The sequence below is a fragment of the Leucopleurus acutus genome, assembly GCF_964270905.1.
Source record: "Leucopleurus acutus genome assembly, chromosome: 6".
Taxonomy (NCBI): Eukaryota; Metazoa; Chordata; class Mammalia; order Artiodactyla; family Delphinidae; genus Leucopleurus; species Leucopleurus acutus.
The window spans coordinates 59504455-59523254 of record NC_139149.1 but is presented as its reverse complement, the minus strand read 5'-3'; the positions used below and the strand labels follow the sequence as shown (position 1 = coordinate 59523254).

The window sequence follows — 18800 nt, the reverse complement described above, 5'->3', positions numbered from 1 at the left end:
ATTTTAATAGTATAAAATAAATGTTCTCCAGAAAGCTTGCAAATAGCCACTTATAGTTTCCACTGGATTAGTTGCAAAGTGCAGGCATTTCTCTTAATGCTTCAAAATCCCCACATTCTAAAAAATCACACACTAAAATAAGGCCTACACAGGGGCAGGACAGACCATTCAAAACCTATCAACTTTGTCATAAAAAAACTAATGAAACAATAATAAGCCTCAATAAAAATACTAACAGTTTAAAAACTGTTAAATTCCTTAATAAAAAACAATACTAAGTAAATGTAGGACTCTTTAAAAAAGGGTGAGGGTAGTTTGATGAACGGGAGTGAAAGCAGATGGAGGCTGCTGGTTCACCAGGCCAAAGGTGAAACGCACAAGGCTGGGGAGAACCAGCAACAAACTCTTCCAAGACAAAGCACCGCTCATCCCAGCCGACAGGGAGCACGTGGGGCAGAGGGGCCTCTCCGGTCCGTGTCCCTTGCTGTGCTACTGGCTGCACTACTGTGCTTGGTGTTCAGCGGTTCTCGCTTGTGGCGTGGAACAGTGTGCTGAAAACCACTACTCATGATTCAGCATGAATTCTGCCTGATACTAACACAATCCCCATACTCACCAAGTGTTACGAGTTACTCCCACTAGACAAAACGCACGTTTCCGTATTGGTGAATTCAATCAACCCAAGTTCGAACAGGCTATTGAACCCGAGGATGGTCGGGGGGTTCCTGACTCAACTACGCCGTTTGATATATGGGACTTGAGCATCCGTGGATTCCACTGGGGTCCTGGAACCAACTATCCCCCCCACCCCCCACCCCATACCGAGGAACTGCTGTATATGTTATCATCATTCATTCTTCTTGGGGGTCATACAGGAACTGCATTTAAATTAAGGGAGAAATTCCATTCTTTTTTTTTTTTTTTTAGAAATTCCATTCTTAAATCATTCTTTTTAGATCTCTATTTAAAAGGTCAGTTTGTAATACACCTATTTCCATGAAAAACCGGACAAATTTGAACTATAAAATTTTAGTTCCTTTCTTGAGAGTATCTCTTTTATTATTATTATTTTAATTAATTAATTATTTTTTGGCTGTGTTGGGTCTTTGTTGCTGCACGCGGGTTTTCTCTAGATGCAGTGAGCGGGGGCTACTCTTCGTTGCGGTGCGTGGGATTCTCATTGCGGCTTCTCTCATTGCAGCGCATGGGCTCTAGGCACACGGGTTTCAGTAGTTGTGGCACGTGGGCTCAGTAGTTGTGGCTCACAGGCTGTAGAGTGCAGCCTCAGTAGTTGTGGCGCAAGGGCTTAGTTGCTCCGCAGCATGTGGGATCTTCCTGGACCAGGGCTTGAACCTGTGTCCCCTGCATTTGCAGGCGGATTCTTAACCACTGCACCACCAGGGAAGCCCCCTATTATTATTATTTTTTAACTATTTATTTATTTATTTTTGGCTACACCGGGTCTTGGTTGCGGCATGAGGGATCTTCGTTGCAGCACGTAGGATCCTTAGTTGCGGCATGCGGACTCTTAGTTGCAGCACACATGTGGGATCTAGTTCCCCGACCAGGGATCAAACCCCGGCACCCTGCATTGGGCACGCAGTGTCTTACCCAACGGACTACCAGGGAAGTCCCTTGAGTGTATCTCTCTTATTCCAATATTTAATCTGTGAGAATCTTTTTAATTTTTATCTCTTTATTATGGAAAATTCCAAACATATGAGAAAGTACAGAGAACAATATAATGACCCTCTATATACCTATCACTTCAAAAATTATCATGAATGACGGTATTTAATCTATACCATCATCCATTTCCCTTCACTTTATTTTGAAGCAAATCCGAGACTCACCTATCATTTTACCTATAAACATTTCTGTATGTATGTAAGAGTCTTTTTTTTTTTTTTTTTTTGCGGTACGCGGGCCTCTCACTGTTGTGGCCTCTCCCGTTGCAGAGCACAGGCTCCGGACGCGCAGGCTCAGTGGCCACGGCTCACGGGCCTAGCCGCTCTGCAGCATGTGGGATCTTCCCGGACCGGGGCACGAACCTGTGTCCCCTGCATCGGCAGGTGGACTCTCAACCACTGCGCCACCAGGGAAGCCCTGTAAGAGTCTTTTAAACAGATCTTTGTGGGGAAAGGAAATGAGCCATTCATGCTCGAATGGGATAACCACATGAAAGCCTTAATTTTTGGAATTTCTCCAACTCTATTGTGATAGCTTAAAAAACATCACTGAAACTCCACAGGGAGTGTGTATCAAGATTCTCTAGAAGTGCTACCTTTGCCTGGTGTTTGGCTAGAAAGGCAATATGGTGTAGTGGTTAAGCACAGGGACTTATGTCAGCTGGTTTGGCTTCATCCTCCAGCTCCAACACTTACTAGCTGTGTGGTCTTGAGCTCACTAATTAACCTGTGTTCACGTGTAAAATGAGGATAATAACACTACCTAGTTCACAGAGATATTCTGAGGAATAAATGAGTTAACATACATAAAGTGCTTGGAACAGTTCCTGGCTTACAATAAGCACTGTGCGCTAGCATCTGTATAACATGAAGGTGCAACAGTTACTATTAAAGATTAAAAACAAGGTAACAAAATTCTTTTTTATTGACTCAAGAATGCCAGAGTGCTGTAAGAAAGACCCAGTAATGATTTCTAGGGATCAAGACAAGCAGATGTCAACAGAAAGCCTTCACAGTCAATCTGGGGCTCGGAAGAACAGCAACCCAGCTTTGCTTTGTAATGAATTTTATTACCCCAAGTTTTAAAAAGTCAAAGCCAAACAAACAAGTGAAATTTCAGAACAACAACAACAACAACAATATATGTGTGTGTGTGTGTGTGCGTGTGTGTGTGTGCATGTGCGTGTGTGTGTACCTTGGCATCAGCTTCCCAACACTGATGTAACAGTTCAGCAAAACTCCTGGGGCAACTGCTTGGAATGGTTAATCTCTGTAACAGGGAAAGAAAACATCAATCAAAACAAAACACAAGGATTTTCTCACTAAAGGAAGGAAATTCCAATTGAAAGGTATAAAAGAGTTAATTTAGTAGCATAAACAAGACATAAAATTTAAAACTTGCATTGATTAATATGTGACTGGCGAGAATTTACATTTAGGTTCATAGCATCTAATCTCTAAAGACACTTTACTGTTTTCCTCCAAAGAGGAACCACAGTGGATGAAGAAATAGGGTTCAGCACAACAAGTGCAACAAAATATAGAATCAAGTCTAAAAGAAACCAGTACGAGAGGGGCAAGTTGGAATACTTAAATACTAACTTAAACACTAAATCTAAACCACACATCTATCACTGTACTTTTATAGGCAACTATGAGATATGCAAACAGGCCAGGTAACTAGGAAAACAGTTCAGCTTTGGCAATAGGTGTACAACTTCTGAAAACATCTTGAGCACAGAGATAATTTTAAAGAAGTGTGCATTCTCCCAGCAGCAAATGAGACATTCTGAATGGATGACTCCTTATGGCTTAGTTTTGGTCAAATGCATAAACTGTAAGGACTCGATAGAACAAAGATTATAATGTGAGGATTAGTCTTGTTCTAACATTGTACGGCAGTGGTTCTCATAGGACATGTAAGGCCCCCAGGGGCAGTATACAGATCTACAGAGACATTTTTGTTTGTTTGTTTTTTTGCCCCGTTGCGGAGCACAGGCTCCGGACGTGCAGGCTCAGCGGCCGTGGCTCACGGGCTCAGCTGCTCCGCGGCATGTGGGATCTTCCCGGACCGGGGCACGAACCCGTGTCCCCTGCATCGGCAGGTGGACTCTCAACCACTGTGCCACCAGGGAAGCCCTACAGAGACATTTTTGTTTTAAAGTCTGGAGGGTTGCACCTGGAGCAGGTCAAGAATGCTGGCCATCTTTCGATATATAGTAAAGCCCTGATTAAAAATTCTCCTGCATTCCACCAAACTTCAAATGCCCCGGGTGCATTCATGTGAGTAAAACAAGAAAACAATGAGGCTTATAATTTTCTGAGCCTTAGAATCTGATTTATAAATAGAGTATTTTTAAAGATATTTTAAAAATACACTGAACATTCTATGAATGCAACTACTAAATAAAATAAATCAAGGGCAGATTGATTTTTGCATTATTCATAACCTTACCAAGATTTTGGGAAAATGTTGCCTACAACAGTGTTGCTCATGGTACTGGAATCATTAATACAACCCATTTCTACTCTGCATTTGTAGCTGTTGAATTCTATTTATCCATAGGTGGAAGCATCTAAACCTTCCATCATCACCTCTACTGTTTTTATGCCTGAGCATTTATACATTGCAATACATATTTACTTCTTCCTTATATTACATTTAGAGCATCATGTTGGCTTAAAATACAATGTTGTACTACCTCTAAATTTCATTTCAGGGAAGAAGACGAAGCATTAACATAGTTGTTATAAAGAGAGCATTGGATGTGATAGAGCTGAGAACCTCTGTACAAGAAGATTTATTTTACAGCATTTTTTGCCAAGAAGTTTTGCAAATAAAAAACTGAAAACAATTTAGTTGGATTTGGGGGAGGCTACGTATAAAACTAGAAAAACAGTTGCCTTGGCAAGAAAACAGACAATCTATATTTGGAATTAAAATAAAAATAAACCAAAATAAATAAAACTTTAAAGCAAAGTAAAAAAACAAAAGAACAACTCTCCAACTTAGAGGCTACACTAAGCATTTTTCAACTTCTGGTCTTGTGATTTCATAGAATAGAGCAAGGTGTAGTAAATGGTACTATTATTTTACTGTAATGCAAACTGGAAACCTTTTGTTGAAGGTCAAAAGGAAAATCATGTGTTTACTTAAAAAAAAAAGTAAGATGGTTGGGGATGGCAACTAGTAAAAACAGTGACTGCAATTATGTGACTGAATGTACTCCATGTGTAATGAAAAATAAGTTTTCATAAAAGGTAACATTTTCAACATAACTTTAGCACAACATTTTCCCAAGAACTGAAATGTGAACTGGCTGAATATGGATGTTGATCTTTTCTTACTGACAAACTTTTTAGATACCACATGTAAGACATTATAAAAGGAGACATAATTATTTTAAATTATCTGAGATGGTCAAAGATCAGTTAAATCTAGACTCAGACACTTCATGCAACGGATTATTTTGGTACACTAAAAAGTATTTTAAAAGAGAATCTAAAATATTTAAGTCCTGATTACGTAACTGTGGGCATTCCTAACTCATTAAAACATCCTGAAATAACCAGATATTAGCACCAGGTTTGCAACACTACTTAAAACTTAAATATTTTAAAATAAAACAGTTTCAAATTTAAAATTAAAATATTTCCTAATCACTAAATTAGGCATGATATTTTTTAAAAAGATCATATTCTTTTTTGCACCATTTTCAACATAAGATGCAATAATTATTTTTTAAGTCAAGTTCATTATCTTTTTTTAAAGTGTAGTCAAGAACAATGGATTAAGTTTTTGACGATTTCTGTTAACAAAGAATAGTAATTTTGCTACTTAGAATAAAACACATTTAAGCATTTATAAAGATAGGAATTATAATGCCAGAACACTCTGAATGACTACTAATTGAGTTTTATGGAAATTACAAAGGCAGATAGACACATCTGTAAGGTTTTTAAAATTTATTAGTAATACCCTCTTAATTTCATGCCTTCTATGAGTTCACTGTTTGCTTTGTAAAGTTGAACAGTGCTTTATGGATTCTAGTTTCAATAGGATTTAATAATAGGAAAAATGATTGTTTGAAGACCTTATTTCATTATTAAGGGTTTGGAATTAAAGGTCTTCAGATATAATTTTTAGAAAGTATCGATCTTCCTACAGATGCAAAAAGCAATCCTAAATGGTGAAACCAAATAAGGTCTAGAGTCTGGTTAACAGTAATGTATCAGTGTCAATTTTCTGGTTTTCATACTATACCATGCCTATGTCTCACCAGTGGGGGAAGCAGGGTGAAGGGCACACAGAATTCTTTGTAATATTTTTGCAGCTTCCTATGAGTCTAGGATGACTAGCATTCTAGTGTGACTAGCTCACATTTAAAATGTCTCTCTGAAAGTTTAAACATGTCATCCTTTATTTCAATGAGGCCTCTTAAAAAAAACTATAGCTTTCTCTTTTCAACTCAATAGCGCAAGGTATTCCAGAGTAAAAATAACTAAAATAAAATAACTGGAAGTTGAAGGGATTTTTACAAATGGTATTTAAGTCAAAGTCTCAATTTTATTGTAAAATAAAATAAATCCTTGGGAATTATTTTAATGCTACCTCAACAGAATTTGTTTTGGTAATAAGTGCCTCCATTTATGAGGTAGAATGAAGACATTTTCTTGAATGATGACAATGGAAACTACATTTGAACTTAATTTCCATATTCTGCTAAATGAAATAAATATGCAGAATGAGAACAGACAAACAAATACCCTTGTAATACCCAATTTTCATTAGGTTCGTTAGAAAGTTGAGAAAAATTACTTCACCGTGTGGGTTTCTTTCAAATGACTATTTCATTTAATAAATATAGTATGCGAGGCATTTGAAGAGTCTCCATCTGTTATTAGCTGATCATGAGATCACACCACGGACAGTCTACTTTAGGGGATTCCTGGGGAGAAAGGGGGCGATGGCCTCCTCATGTAGCCTGCTGAGGAGATTCTGAAGGTAATTTATGGGGGACTCTCAACCCTCAAGTCAGCTACTCAAAGGCAGCTTCTAAATTCATTTTTCTCTTTGTTTTTAAAGTGCTTTAGATTCACACCTTTTCTGTCCTCCTTTAAATGAAATATTAAAAATATTAATTACTCTGTCTTATACATATTTGGAGGGTCCAGTCAGCTTTAAAAAAAAATTTCCTCCTAGTTTATCTTGAAACGATACAGAGGGAAAAAATGACATTGAGTGTTCTGCTCCAAAGTCAACAGAAGGTCAATAATCTTCTTCACTCTATTTGTCAACCCAGAACTACACGTCTAATCATCTCACTGGCAAAAGAAACTGAACAGAATCAAGTGGGTTCTCATACCATGAGATAATCAGTTACCCTGTGTGTGAGGTCTGATTTAATAGCACACCAGGAATAACCATCCCATTTAATTAAAACAGAACAGCCTCTGTGAAACAATGAGTAAGACACATTCTTGAATATAACATCTTTTTATTTTTCTTAAATTGGCAGCTTTCTCCCATCAAGTTCAGCTATCATGAACATTTCATCCATTCTCAATGGCTCAGAAGGACAAATTAATAAGGTAACCATGAATTATGTGATCTAAAATATGGAAACTTGGTTTCTCTCAGTCAATAGCAGCTTTTTGATTGATCTAGTTTGCTCCTGCACTCACATGGGGAGCGGATCAATCTAATTCTTTTAAAGCGTTAAAAAGGGAATATTGCTACATATTCACCGTTTTGCAAATTATTTTACCCTAAGCCTGCACCCTTCCCTTTTGTGAAGGGCACAGATAAGATGTGGAAATGAAGAAGTTTTGTGAAATAAAGTTGTTTTACAGCGTTGCAAAGACAACTGCGTGCTTCCATTACTTGATCTAACTTCTCATAATACCTTGATAATGGATGCTTCATCCTTATGCTGAGAATTTCCATGACTGTGCGTTTCAGTCACAATTTTAAACCTTTCAAAATGTATTTGCTGTCTTTGATATGAATGTACCATGTTCTCTGATGTTGGCTCATGGGTCCAACTAACGGAAAGCCTCAATTTGTGGGAAGAAGAAAAGCGAGGCTGGGGACACAGCACAAACGGTGTTTACGCCACTGAAGTTCTTTTGAAATGGAAAGGCTCTGCATGAAGAAGGGAACAGTTATGCCACTGCCTCGCCAATTCCAGTGAGGAGCTCATCTTCAATGTAGTGTTCAACGTAGGTGGCAAAACTGTAATTTTTCCCTTTTTTGAAACTATTTTTTCTTCTTTTATTTTTGAAATTCTCATCTAAGCGACAGTTTCTTGTACTATAGTGACTCCTGCTGGGAGAGGTAAGTTGAAGTAGCTGAAGGTCTCTTACAGATATACCAACTCCCGGACAGTAAAAAAGATGTCCTAAACGCAGGAGATGGAGTTAAAACTGTTCCCCTACCTTGGACGCAATGGCTTCTTTCATCACTAAGAACAAACCCCTAGGTTTTACAATTGAGACTGAGAAACTAGTACAGTACTTGTACAATTTTTGATCTACAGCATCACGACGTGAAGCTGCAACAATTAGATGTAAAGGGTCCATTCATGAGGAATAACATCACTTTGACCCTTTGTGTTAGCTCCTACTGCTAATCTTTCCATAAGCGTGAACTTACTTTCAATTTGAAGAAGATGAAAAAGTCTTTTGCAAAACCCCAATACTGTTTTCTGATCTATGTACCTGAATGGAGAATCGCAGACTTACCTCGTTTTTTTCCACTACAAGCCAAGCTACTTGTAATCCTTCCAGACCTTTAAAGGGGGCCTCCCTTGTTAGCATCTCCCAGAGAACCTGGAACAAAAAGAAAATGGAATTTTTATTCTTGTACTTCATATTTTTGGTATATTACTGAAACTTTAACATTTAACTGTATCCAGTTACCAGGCACAACCAACTCCATCTGTAGAAACTTGGGCAAAATGTATATATTCATGCAGAGGACTTCTTCCATATATTTTATATATATATATATATTTTTAGCTGTTGTTGTTGCTGTTCTTTTTTTATATTAAAAACAAAAAATCTGGTTTAGGAATTAGAATATCTAGAGCCAGGCTTAAAAGTTTATGAAACTAGTGGGCCTCAGTGATTTAACTTTATCTTGTAAATTAACAGCATTCTCATGTATCACCACAAACTAGATTTTATATTTTGTTGGTCAAAACTCTTTTGCACCTTCAATCTCTGATAAACTGCTCTATAAGATAATAACTGGGAATTCAACCATATTTTCAAAGGTTCAATAATGGTCTCATAAAAAAAAAAAAAAAATCGAGGGCCAAATCCAAATCACTGGCTAAACCACTTCCTCCACAATGGTTGGTACTCGCCAAACTGTAACATTTAGATTTTGTGCTTTGGAGAAATCTCTCTCAAAATGAGTCAGTCTAAGGGATTCATGTTCCTCCACCTACCACATAATTTATTATACTATATTCTAAAATGTAATAAACGCCTTATATATATACATATAAATAGGCTGTGTATGCGTGTGTGTTCATGCGTGTGCAAATTTATGTTTGTGTTATCTCTCTGCCATCCTTGAGATTAGCAGGATTAATAAATTTGTACTGAAGCAAACTGATGCTGGAAATGCTGAAAACAGCCAATGATTTGGTATTCTCTTTAAACTCTGAGTAATGGAGATTTTTACATTCAGTTTCTTTCTCTATTTATACACATGAGTATTAAGATTTGAATCTACCAATACTTTTGTGAAGTGCAAAAACAATTATAATTTTTTCAATGATTATCGTAATAATAACAACCACTATCATTTATTGAGTGATTATGTTCCAGTTACTCTGTTAAACCCTTTTGGTATGTTATCATGATTAATCTCAATCCCATCAGAGAGGTATCATTCTCATTGTATAGATGAGGAAACTAAGGCTTAAGGAAGTTAAATAAACTTGCCCAAAGGCACTGAGTTACCAGGTGGCAGAGCTAGAATATGAATTTGCTGTCTCACCCTTGAAGGTCAAGGTCTTGACCACATGTAATTGTAGAGAGGGAAGAGCTACAGTATAAGAGAGAATGCAGCGGGCCCTACTTTCGGTATGGAGCCATGGCAGAAGCGAATTCAGCACCTCTGATGTACACTTCTGTTGTTCTAAAAACAAAAACCCATTTCTAAATAAGAATGTAGATTGAGGATATATACACTATTCAAGGGAATCCAATATGCACGATTTCCTCAGCCAGCGCTCTCGGTCTTATTGGAGCCATAACATGTTAAATGAATTCTGGCTAATACGAAGATAATTAGCAGCAAAATCAGGGAAACTGGCAGACGCTGCTCAAGCAGGAGGAAAAGAAATTCACTGAAACCTCTTTGGGCTTTTAATCAAGTGCGTCAGGTACTTCTTTAGAAGAGCTCCTGAATAATTCTATTTGAGTCACAGAAGTGCTTAGGAAAAGGTAAGGGGCATCCCAGAAGGGGATGATTCCAGCAAACACTGAAAGTAAAGAAAGGGTGAGAACTAGAACAGGTGTGTGGTAACCTGACACAGGGCGGCACGGGGCTGGGGTGGGGGACAGAGGCAGCAAGAGGGCTGAGCAGGAAATGAAGCCCCTCAGTTTGTTGCAATTACCACCCTCCCGGTGGTGGGATTGGGGAGGGGAAGGCTTATGAAGGGCAAGTAAGTGAATGGATTTGGCATTACTAAGGAGAATGGGAAGAATGACTGCCTCAAATAAATCTAATGCCCTGGACCCCAAAACGTCTGGATAAGCAGCCTTGCACCCCTCCTTCTGGAGTCTGGCCTGCCTGCACAATACACTGCACATGCGCACACATGTGCACAAAGGCGGCCTGGGTTTTGTGGGGTAAGATGCAGAACCAAGAGCCTGGGGAGTGACACCAGAAAAAGATTTATGTCATTCTTTATCCCAAAATATTCAGCTGGAAAGTGTCCAAACATCTAATAAGACCCGAGTTATATTTCTCCGAGGGTTCTAATCCTGGAAAAAATAAGATAGTTTCATTCTACTCCCTCTCTGTGTCTCTAAAGAGCTACCACAGCTGAGGGAGCCACTTGATGGACGTGAAACTGGCAAGAATGGCGGGGATGGTGTCCTTAACCACGGGGTCCTGAAGCCCAAATGAGGTCTTCAGTTTAATTCCAGGATCAGCACATCTCAAGATTTCCTATTATTTATTCACCATTCAGAAATGTATCCAAAAAGTAGGTGGTATGAGATAGGACAACAGCTTTTTCTACTGAACGAAATGACATGTGGCACAAAAAATGTAACTTTGTGGAGGAAGTCAGTTAGAGGTCAAAAAGTATATTAAACTGTGACTGAAAATATCAGTTATGGAAAATGCAGGCCAAACGTTATTGTGATCTTTCACCTTAAAAATATTTTCCAACTCATTTTATATTGAGACATCCCCATGTTTAAACTGGGTTCACAAGGGAAATTTCTATTTTCAGTTTACAGAAGAGAAACTTGGACAAGGCTGTGTACTTTTCCTGCCTTTTCTTTTACAAACAATGGAAAGCCATTACCTGAGCCGGGCTGGTTCTGGAACAGGGCTCAGAGACAAGTGAGGCAGTGATGCTCGCTCTTAAGCTACTCTATTTTCAAAGCTGGTTTTGGCTGAGAAGCTTCTGAGAAGGTAATCCTTTCTGCATTGTCCTCAGGAGAGCTTTGTTTTTAAAGAGTGGCTAGGTCTTGAGTTCTCAGAAGGCTAATTCTTCAATGATTTTGGCTCTCCTGAAGTCTTTTCTTTTTTGTGGATAATATCCTAAACACTCCTGGTTAAGTCCTTCAAGAGAAGTCACCAGAAGGGGACAGAAAAAACCTACTGCCTTATAAAACAGAACAATTGCCTGCCTAGCGAATACCAGCGCAGAAGCAAGGATCACAAGATCCATTTCTGGCATTTCACCAGCACGTTTATTTCAGGGCTATACAAGGCTGGCTCGTCTCCTCATGTGTTAAGAAGAAACAGAGGTTAATTAAACTGGGGAGGGCTAGGGACTTTGAGACTATGAAGGGCTAAATTCTTACAGCAAGTCTGAGAAAGAAAAATAAAAAGCAAACATATATTGGGGTTTGGGGGATGGGTTTCAAAAAAGGGACAACTGTTTTTTATGTTCTTATTCATCTGCATGTGACTGCTCTGTGGGTGGGAGCTCAATTAATGGAACAGGCTTTTTAATGGACCCTGGTATGTTTTCTGCAAACAGATGCACCTACTGACAAAGGAGTTCTGGTTACTCACCTGTTTTGAAAGGACATCAAAAATTCTAAATGCCTGCATTGCTCTCCTAGATAGATATAATTTTCAAGGTTTATGCACTATAAACTTCTACAGCTAACATGGCCCCTACCTTAATAACTGTCCTCTGCTGCTCTTTTAGGGACATGTAACGCTATTTTCATTAAAAAAAAAAAAAAAACTGATTGTTTAAACAATAAGGCTCAGTAAAGCATGCCTTGTACTTTTTCTTTCACTAATGGTGTTACTTGACAGTACTATGGGAAGGGGTCAGAATTAAATAAAATCCTGATTTGTCATTTATAATTAAATGAGCACATGCGCACTTTTCTGAATGGAATTCTGCTGATGCAGCTATGGGGTAAGAATAACCAGCATTCCGAGTAAACCCCTCTCTTTAAGATAGCAAAAGAGTAGCCCCTGTTTTAAAACTAACATGCAATGGGAAAGAGTGAGAATTGCGGTCCCTTATCAAAATACTAGGAACCGTTCTTCAGCCATGTGGCTTGTCTTCCAATCTTGAATAAGAGGGTTCCACAGGGGTCTCAAATGTCAGTCTGCTACAGATGGCAGAGTGGTTTTACCGGTTTTAAAGAGTTGTAAAAAACAAAAGAATATGCAACAGAGATGGTAAGTGGCCCTCGTAGTCTAAAATATTTACTATCTGGCCTTTATAGAAAAAGTTTGCTGGCTCCTGTTTCCACAGGATAAAATGAGACACTGGTCCCAAGGAGCAGGCAAAGTAAAATGTAAATTGCCCTAAGTTGGTGTCTACCACAGTGCCTGACACAATAAATAGATTTTTGCTTAAAAATGAGGAACATAGGGCTTCCCTGGTGGCGCAGTGGTTGGGAGTCCGCCTCCCGACGCGGGGGACGCGGGTTCGTGCCCCGGTCCGGGAGGATCCCACGTGCCGCGGAGCGGCTGGGCCCGTGAGCCATGGCCGCTGAGCCTGCGCGTCCGGAGCCTGTGCTCCGCAACGGGAGAGGCCACAACAGTGAGAGGCCCGCGTACCGCAAAAAAAAAAAAAAAAAAAATGAGGAACTTCATTAAGAGGAAATAATCTCACAAACAGTCTTAAATCGCAACAAATTTCCCCATTTTCAGACTCCCCAGCAGATGATTTGTAGAATGGTTAGAACGTAGTAACTTTTGACATACGGGACCAGCTTTAGAATATATTTCTTCAGGAACTTTTGGTTTTTTCCCTTTCTTTTGATAAGAATTATTTTATCACTGTCTAAAATAGGTTATAGCCTTCATTCTTAGAAGCACACAGAATTAAGGAAAATTAGGTATTTAACCTGATGCTACTACTGTCTTCCAACTTTTACAATTCTAGCCTTTCATCAAAAACATATATTTCATTCATGAAATGATTTTTTTCAATAGCCAACAAAACTGCTATTATATTAATTTGGTATACATAAGATGTAGTAATGATTTAGAAAAAGCTAGCTAACTGAAACCAGCCCAGAACCTACTGAGGCTAGCAGTAATTACCTAGAGACTGATGAACTCTAAAGAAAAAGGAATGGGTTTGACAGTGTTGGTCTCCTGTGCTATCAGCTGTCACCTTCAGTTGAAAACACAGAAGTTCAGGAAGAAGAGGCATGTTGATTTGGTCTACAGTTAGACTGCTTTTTCCCCATTATTATGAAAGTCTCCTTTTAAGAAGTTATAAAATAGAGAGGCAATATGATCAGGAGATGAGAGGCGAAGACAGGGGGTTCCAAACACTATTTTGGACTTTTTAAAGGAAATACAGCATTTTTAGGGATAAAAAACTTATCCTCAAAAAAGGGCAACAAATTCCTTCGTCCACCAAGGAAACTCCCTGCCCACTCTCCCCTCCCTGCCTCTCCTCCCCCATTGCCCCCACTTCCTTCTCTCTGCTAATTCAGATACAACTTATTCCTCAAGAATGATACATCTCAAAACTCCTCTAGCAGCTTCTGCTCCTTCACTTCATTCCTGTGGTCTCTCTTCCTTGAGCATCCCACCTCCCGACCCACCGGCACATTATTCTGTTCTTGTAACTATGTTGCTCTGCTGGTATTCTTATGTGAGACCTTAGATTCGTGCTTCAGACAGCCATTGCAGCAGACACGGGCAAGGCTATGTGCTAGATGATAAGCACATTTTCTTCTGTATTCTCCAGAAATTCACTAATCAGTTTAACGGTTGACATTTCCTGTTAATTAACTCATTTGGCAGATCCATTGGTGGTTTCTGAGCAACGCATGACAACGAAGTCCTGTTCCACATTGTATCCACTGACTTGCAGAGATATTCTACAGACATATGTCCACCCAGGAAGGCACTCTCCACAGGAGGGCATCAGGCCCAACACTATTTTAGGTTCCATCTAAATCTGCTTCTTGCGATGGCACTGGCTTCTTCTCAACACAGGACAAAATAACTCAGATGCATAAAAATGATCAAAGTAAACCTTCTAGTAATTAGAAAATATTCTCTCTGTTGCCACTGCTCTGGGCATTCCACCAGAAACAGCATCATTGTTTTAAAACTGGGTTAAATTGTCATACCCCGCTTCTGCAAGTTGTTTGCTTTTTGCATGTCCTTTAGCAACAAAAAATAAGAACTCACCACACCATAGGAATATGTGTCACAAGTTTCAGACACAGGGAGACTCTGGATGACTTCCGGAGCCATCCACGGGAAAGTTCCAACCAAGGACATGTGCGTTGTGTGGTTGTGGAAGCGAGAGGCACCAAAATCGCAGATCTGAGAAAAGAGAAACGAGTACCAACTTTTTACTCACTGACGAATAAAAGAATTACCAGTCACAAAACCTACATCTGAAATTAACGAAATTTTTAAAAATTAAAATAAAGAGTCCTACCTTCAACACCCCATCAGCAGCAATAACAACTAAAAGGAAAAAAAAAAGATAAATTATGAAACTCATCTAATTTGAGTTATACTGAAAAATATTATAAACTTCTATTTCTATCTTCCATATGGCATTATGAAAGGTAAAATTAAAGTATTTACTGCACTGAAGATTTTGTAAAAAGGAGCTGACATTAAAATAAAAAACTAATTCTATGAGGTGCTGATTAAAAAAGGCTTCAAAACACTGGTTTAAATTAAATGCAGTAGTGTCCAGCAAAAAAGGCATAGATTAGGAGTAGTCAAGAGAACCATATTTTTACTTGGGTTCTGCCACTAGACTGTCAACATGATACTGAGGAATAATTAGCATTATTACTTCATGGTATATATATGGTTTTTCCTCCCAGTTGAAGAGTAATTTTCTTGAAGGCAGAGATAATACTCATTTATTTACTTATTCATACATTCATTCATTTAACAAATATTTGTTGAGCATATACTATGGGCAAGGCCATGTACTATGTTCTAGCAGAGGAAGGTGAGCAAGACTGACATTGTCTCAGCTCTGGTAGAGATTACAGTCTAATGGTAAAGACAGTTAAACATCTATAATAAAGCGGGATAAGTTCCATGATGAGAGGCATGGAGACTGCCATAGGACCAAAGAGCAGTCTAAGAAGTCAAAGTGTAAGGAGGTTGAAGTTTCCTGGAAGAAATGATGCTATGCTAACCAGAAAGAGGAGACCTGGGGGAGGAAAGCAGTTTTCTAAGCAGAAGAGTGAGCTTGTACAAAAGGTCAGGAGCAGAGGAAAAGGCACAAGCCAGGTCCAGAAGAGCCTTTGTGAGAAATGGAAAGGCAATGAATGATTTTAAGTGGAGGAATCAAACAGTCAAATGTGCAAAGGGGAACAGAACACAGGTAAGTAGATCACTGTGTGCACCAGTGTTGTAGTCCAAGAGAGATGAGGATGCCTGCACTAAGGCTGTGGCAAAGGACAGGAGAGAAGTGGACCGAGTCAAGAAACAGGAAGCAGAATCAACTGGGCTTGGATTATTGGCTATGGGGGAGGAGGAGGAGAACTCAAAGAGGAAATAAAATAGAGGCAATACAGCATAATGGTTAGAACAGGAACTCTGCAATCGAACTGTAATTCCTTTTTATTTGATTACTGGATTAGGCAACTGGTATTGTCACTCACCGAGAAGGGAATGAAGGAATAATTTTTTTGGGGGGTAGGCAGAAGATGAAAAGATCAACTTGGACACAGTACATTTTAGTACACAGATTTATAATGTTAGACTTTTTTAATGAACACTTATTAATCTTATGATAAAAAGTAGAAGTATTTTTTAAATAACTGAATATAGTATTAACAATATTTATATTTTTATTTGAAAAAATGTATAGCTTAATTATATATAGTATCAAATTTACCCTTAGGCTATTTCTGTGTACTGGATCATGCAAAGGTTATTTTCTCCACTTATCAAGGTCATTAGTAACAGCTAATAAGTATTGCTAAACTACCATGTTCAAGGCACTGCGTGGCTTAGCTTACAAAGGAAAGGCTAGAAACATTCCTTCAGGATTCTGCCCTTGGCCTTCTCCGTTCTTATGCTCTTATTCGCCCACTCCCATAAAAGCCCCAACTACATCTTAACACTCTCAAATAGATCTCAGCCTCAAAACTATATATCTATCTGCTTATTGAACATATTCACATACGTATCTTGTGAGTCACTGCAATGGGAAGCCTGTGCACCGCAACGATGAGTAGCCCCTGCTCACTGCAACTAGAGAAAGCCCACGCACAGCAACGAAGACCCAACGCAGCCAAAAATAAATTTACAGTTTGTGTAGTTACTTGATGTGAAAACACATACACATTGAAACAATATAGATCAAACTTTTAACAGTTTTGGGGTGGGGATGGAGACAGAATAGTAGGACTTTCATTTTCTAAGTTATATAGATTTATTTATTTATTTATTTTAAATTTATTTATTATATTTATTTATTTTTGGCTGTGTTGGGTCTTCGTTGCTGTGCACGGGCTTTCTCTAGTTGTGGCGAGCAGTGACTACTCCTCTGTGCGGTGCGTGGGCTTCTCATTGCGGTGGCTTCTCTTGTTGCGGAGCATGGGCCCTAGAGCGCAGGCTCAGCAGTTGCTGCGCATGGGCTTAGTTGCTCCGTGGCATGTGGGATCTTCCTGGACCAGGGCTCATACCCGTGTCCCCTGCACTGGCAGGCGGATTCTTAACCACTGTGCCACCAGGGAAGCCCTCAAACTGTAATTTCTAAAAATGGGAACATTCTCCATTGTTAGTCTTCATAATGACATCTTGGATAATTTAACCATTCTCCTCTCATGGGATATATAGGATATACTGGTAAACTAGATTAAAAGGAGAGATGTTAAACAACTTATTTAGATTGAAACTCTGAGCAAGAACTGAAAATGTACAAAGTCATAAAACTCTGATACTTCCTACTAGATTCTGTATTATTTCCTAATGACCTCCTGCTAGCCAATATATATTAAAAGTATTTAGCTCCAGGAAGCTTATGTCTAAGAAAAGCCAAAGGATAAGTGATGAAACCTAGAAAAGGGCAAGAACAATCAGCCAGAGTGAACTGTCAGGGTCAGGGTGCTGGTCCAACCTGGACTGCTGAGGAGTGGCAGCTGCTGACAACTTCCCCTTCTCCACCCCCGCAAGCATCAAGGTCCTGGGCAGCTGGTTGGATTCCCGAGTTCTCTTCCTCGGCTGGCCACGACTACCCATTCTAAGGACCACACTATTAGCAGTTACCCATTTTAACTGCAGTGATTTAAAGATTTTCTAAAAATAAATTGTTTTCCTCCTCCTCCATACTTAGAAGAATCACTTAGAAAGCAAGTAAAAAATTAAGGCATGTGAATGAATTGATAGCAAGATTTTTTGTTTTTAAGTAGCAAACTCTGAGGCAAACTCTGAGTGCTGGCTAGCTAAATAGTCCCACTGCCTTTTTCCATTAATTTTCAAGTGATGTAATGGACAAAGCATTCTATTACCACTCCTACTTGAAGGTAACATCTAATCCTGCCATTTAAAAGTGCTCACTCTCCGAATTATAAAATACAGGATCATAAATAAACTTTAGGAAGTAGAGAAGAAGAAAAAGAAAGCTCTTACTTTCCAAACCTGTGCTGATCATTTTTGGGCACTCCTTCGGGTAATGTGAGTGACATAAAAAATTTACACCAAATAACTCAGGAGTAACAAGAACAAAACTCCAAACTGCTAGTACAGAGAGCCATCTAAAAATAGAAGAACTAGAAATACACAACTATGTGCTTTGACCAGCAATACCTGTTTTAGAAAATGATTCTAGAGAAATAATTAGGGATGTGTTGAAAATTTCTACTGAGAAGTATTAACTTCAACATTTCTTATCATAGAAAAAATAATGTAAACAATCCAAATGTCCATATTCTGTGCTACTTATACAGTGGAATACTATGCAGCCTCTTGAAATAATGTGGAGGATTTTAACATTTATTAATAGAGGAAAGATTTTCACAGTATCAGCAGTGAGTCAAAACAGCAGGTTACAAAAGAGATGGAAAGCGTGATGCCTATTTCTATACAATGGTGCATGTATCTTATAATAAAATAGGTAAAATAAAAACATATGACTACGTTACCATTTCTTGACTTGAGATCTCTGTGAATCACCTTGACAGGAGCCTCCATATGTAAATAGTGCATTCCTTTTTGTACAAAAAGGAAGAAAGGCCTATTAATATAATTTTTCAACACTGTATCAGTATTACCTTTCTATTTTAAACATCAGTATTACTTTCCACATTTTTGCAAAGGATTTAATAGCAAAAACTAAATTCATGTGCTCTGTTCTTCCATGATGGATAAAATAGGGACAGGATATGCCCACATTAAGAAAATTTATATGCTAAGAAAAATTTATGTGCTTTAACCTCTTA

At 38.7% G+C, this 18800-nt stretch overlaps 1 protein-coding gene across 2 annotated transcripts in view; it reads right to left on the bottom strand.

Annotated features, from left to right (window-relative positions):
* The window catches only part of MAP3K20 (mitogen-activated protein kinase kinase kinase 20), a 171876-nt gene that overhangs the window by 62102 nt on the left and 90974 nt on the right, over positions 1-18800 (bottom strand). For both annotated transcript variants that reach the window (XM_082841161.1, XM_082841160.1), the window contains exons 5-9: positions 18504-18569; positions 14825-14853; positions 14569-14706; positions 8433-8519; positions 2884-2958 (exon numbers count right to left, since the gene is read on the bottom strand). In XM_082841161.1, coding sequence (XP_082697287.1) covers positions 2884-2958; positions 8433-8519; positions 14569-14706; positions 14825-14853; positions 18504-18569 — 395 coding nt within the window. The remainder of the gene's footprint in view (positions 1-2883; positions 2959-8432; positions 8520-14568; positions 14707-14824; positions 14854-18503; positions 18570-18800) is intronic.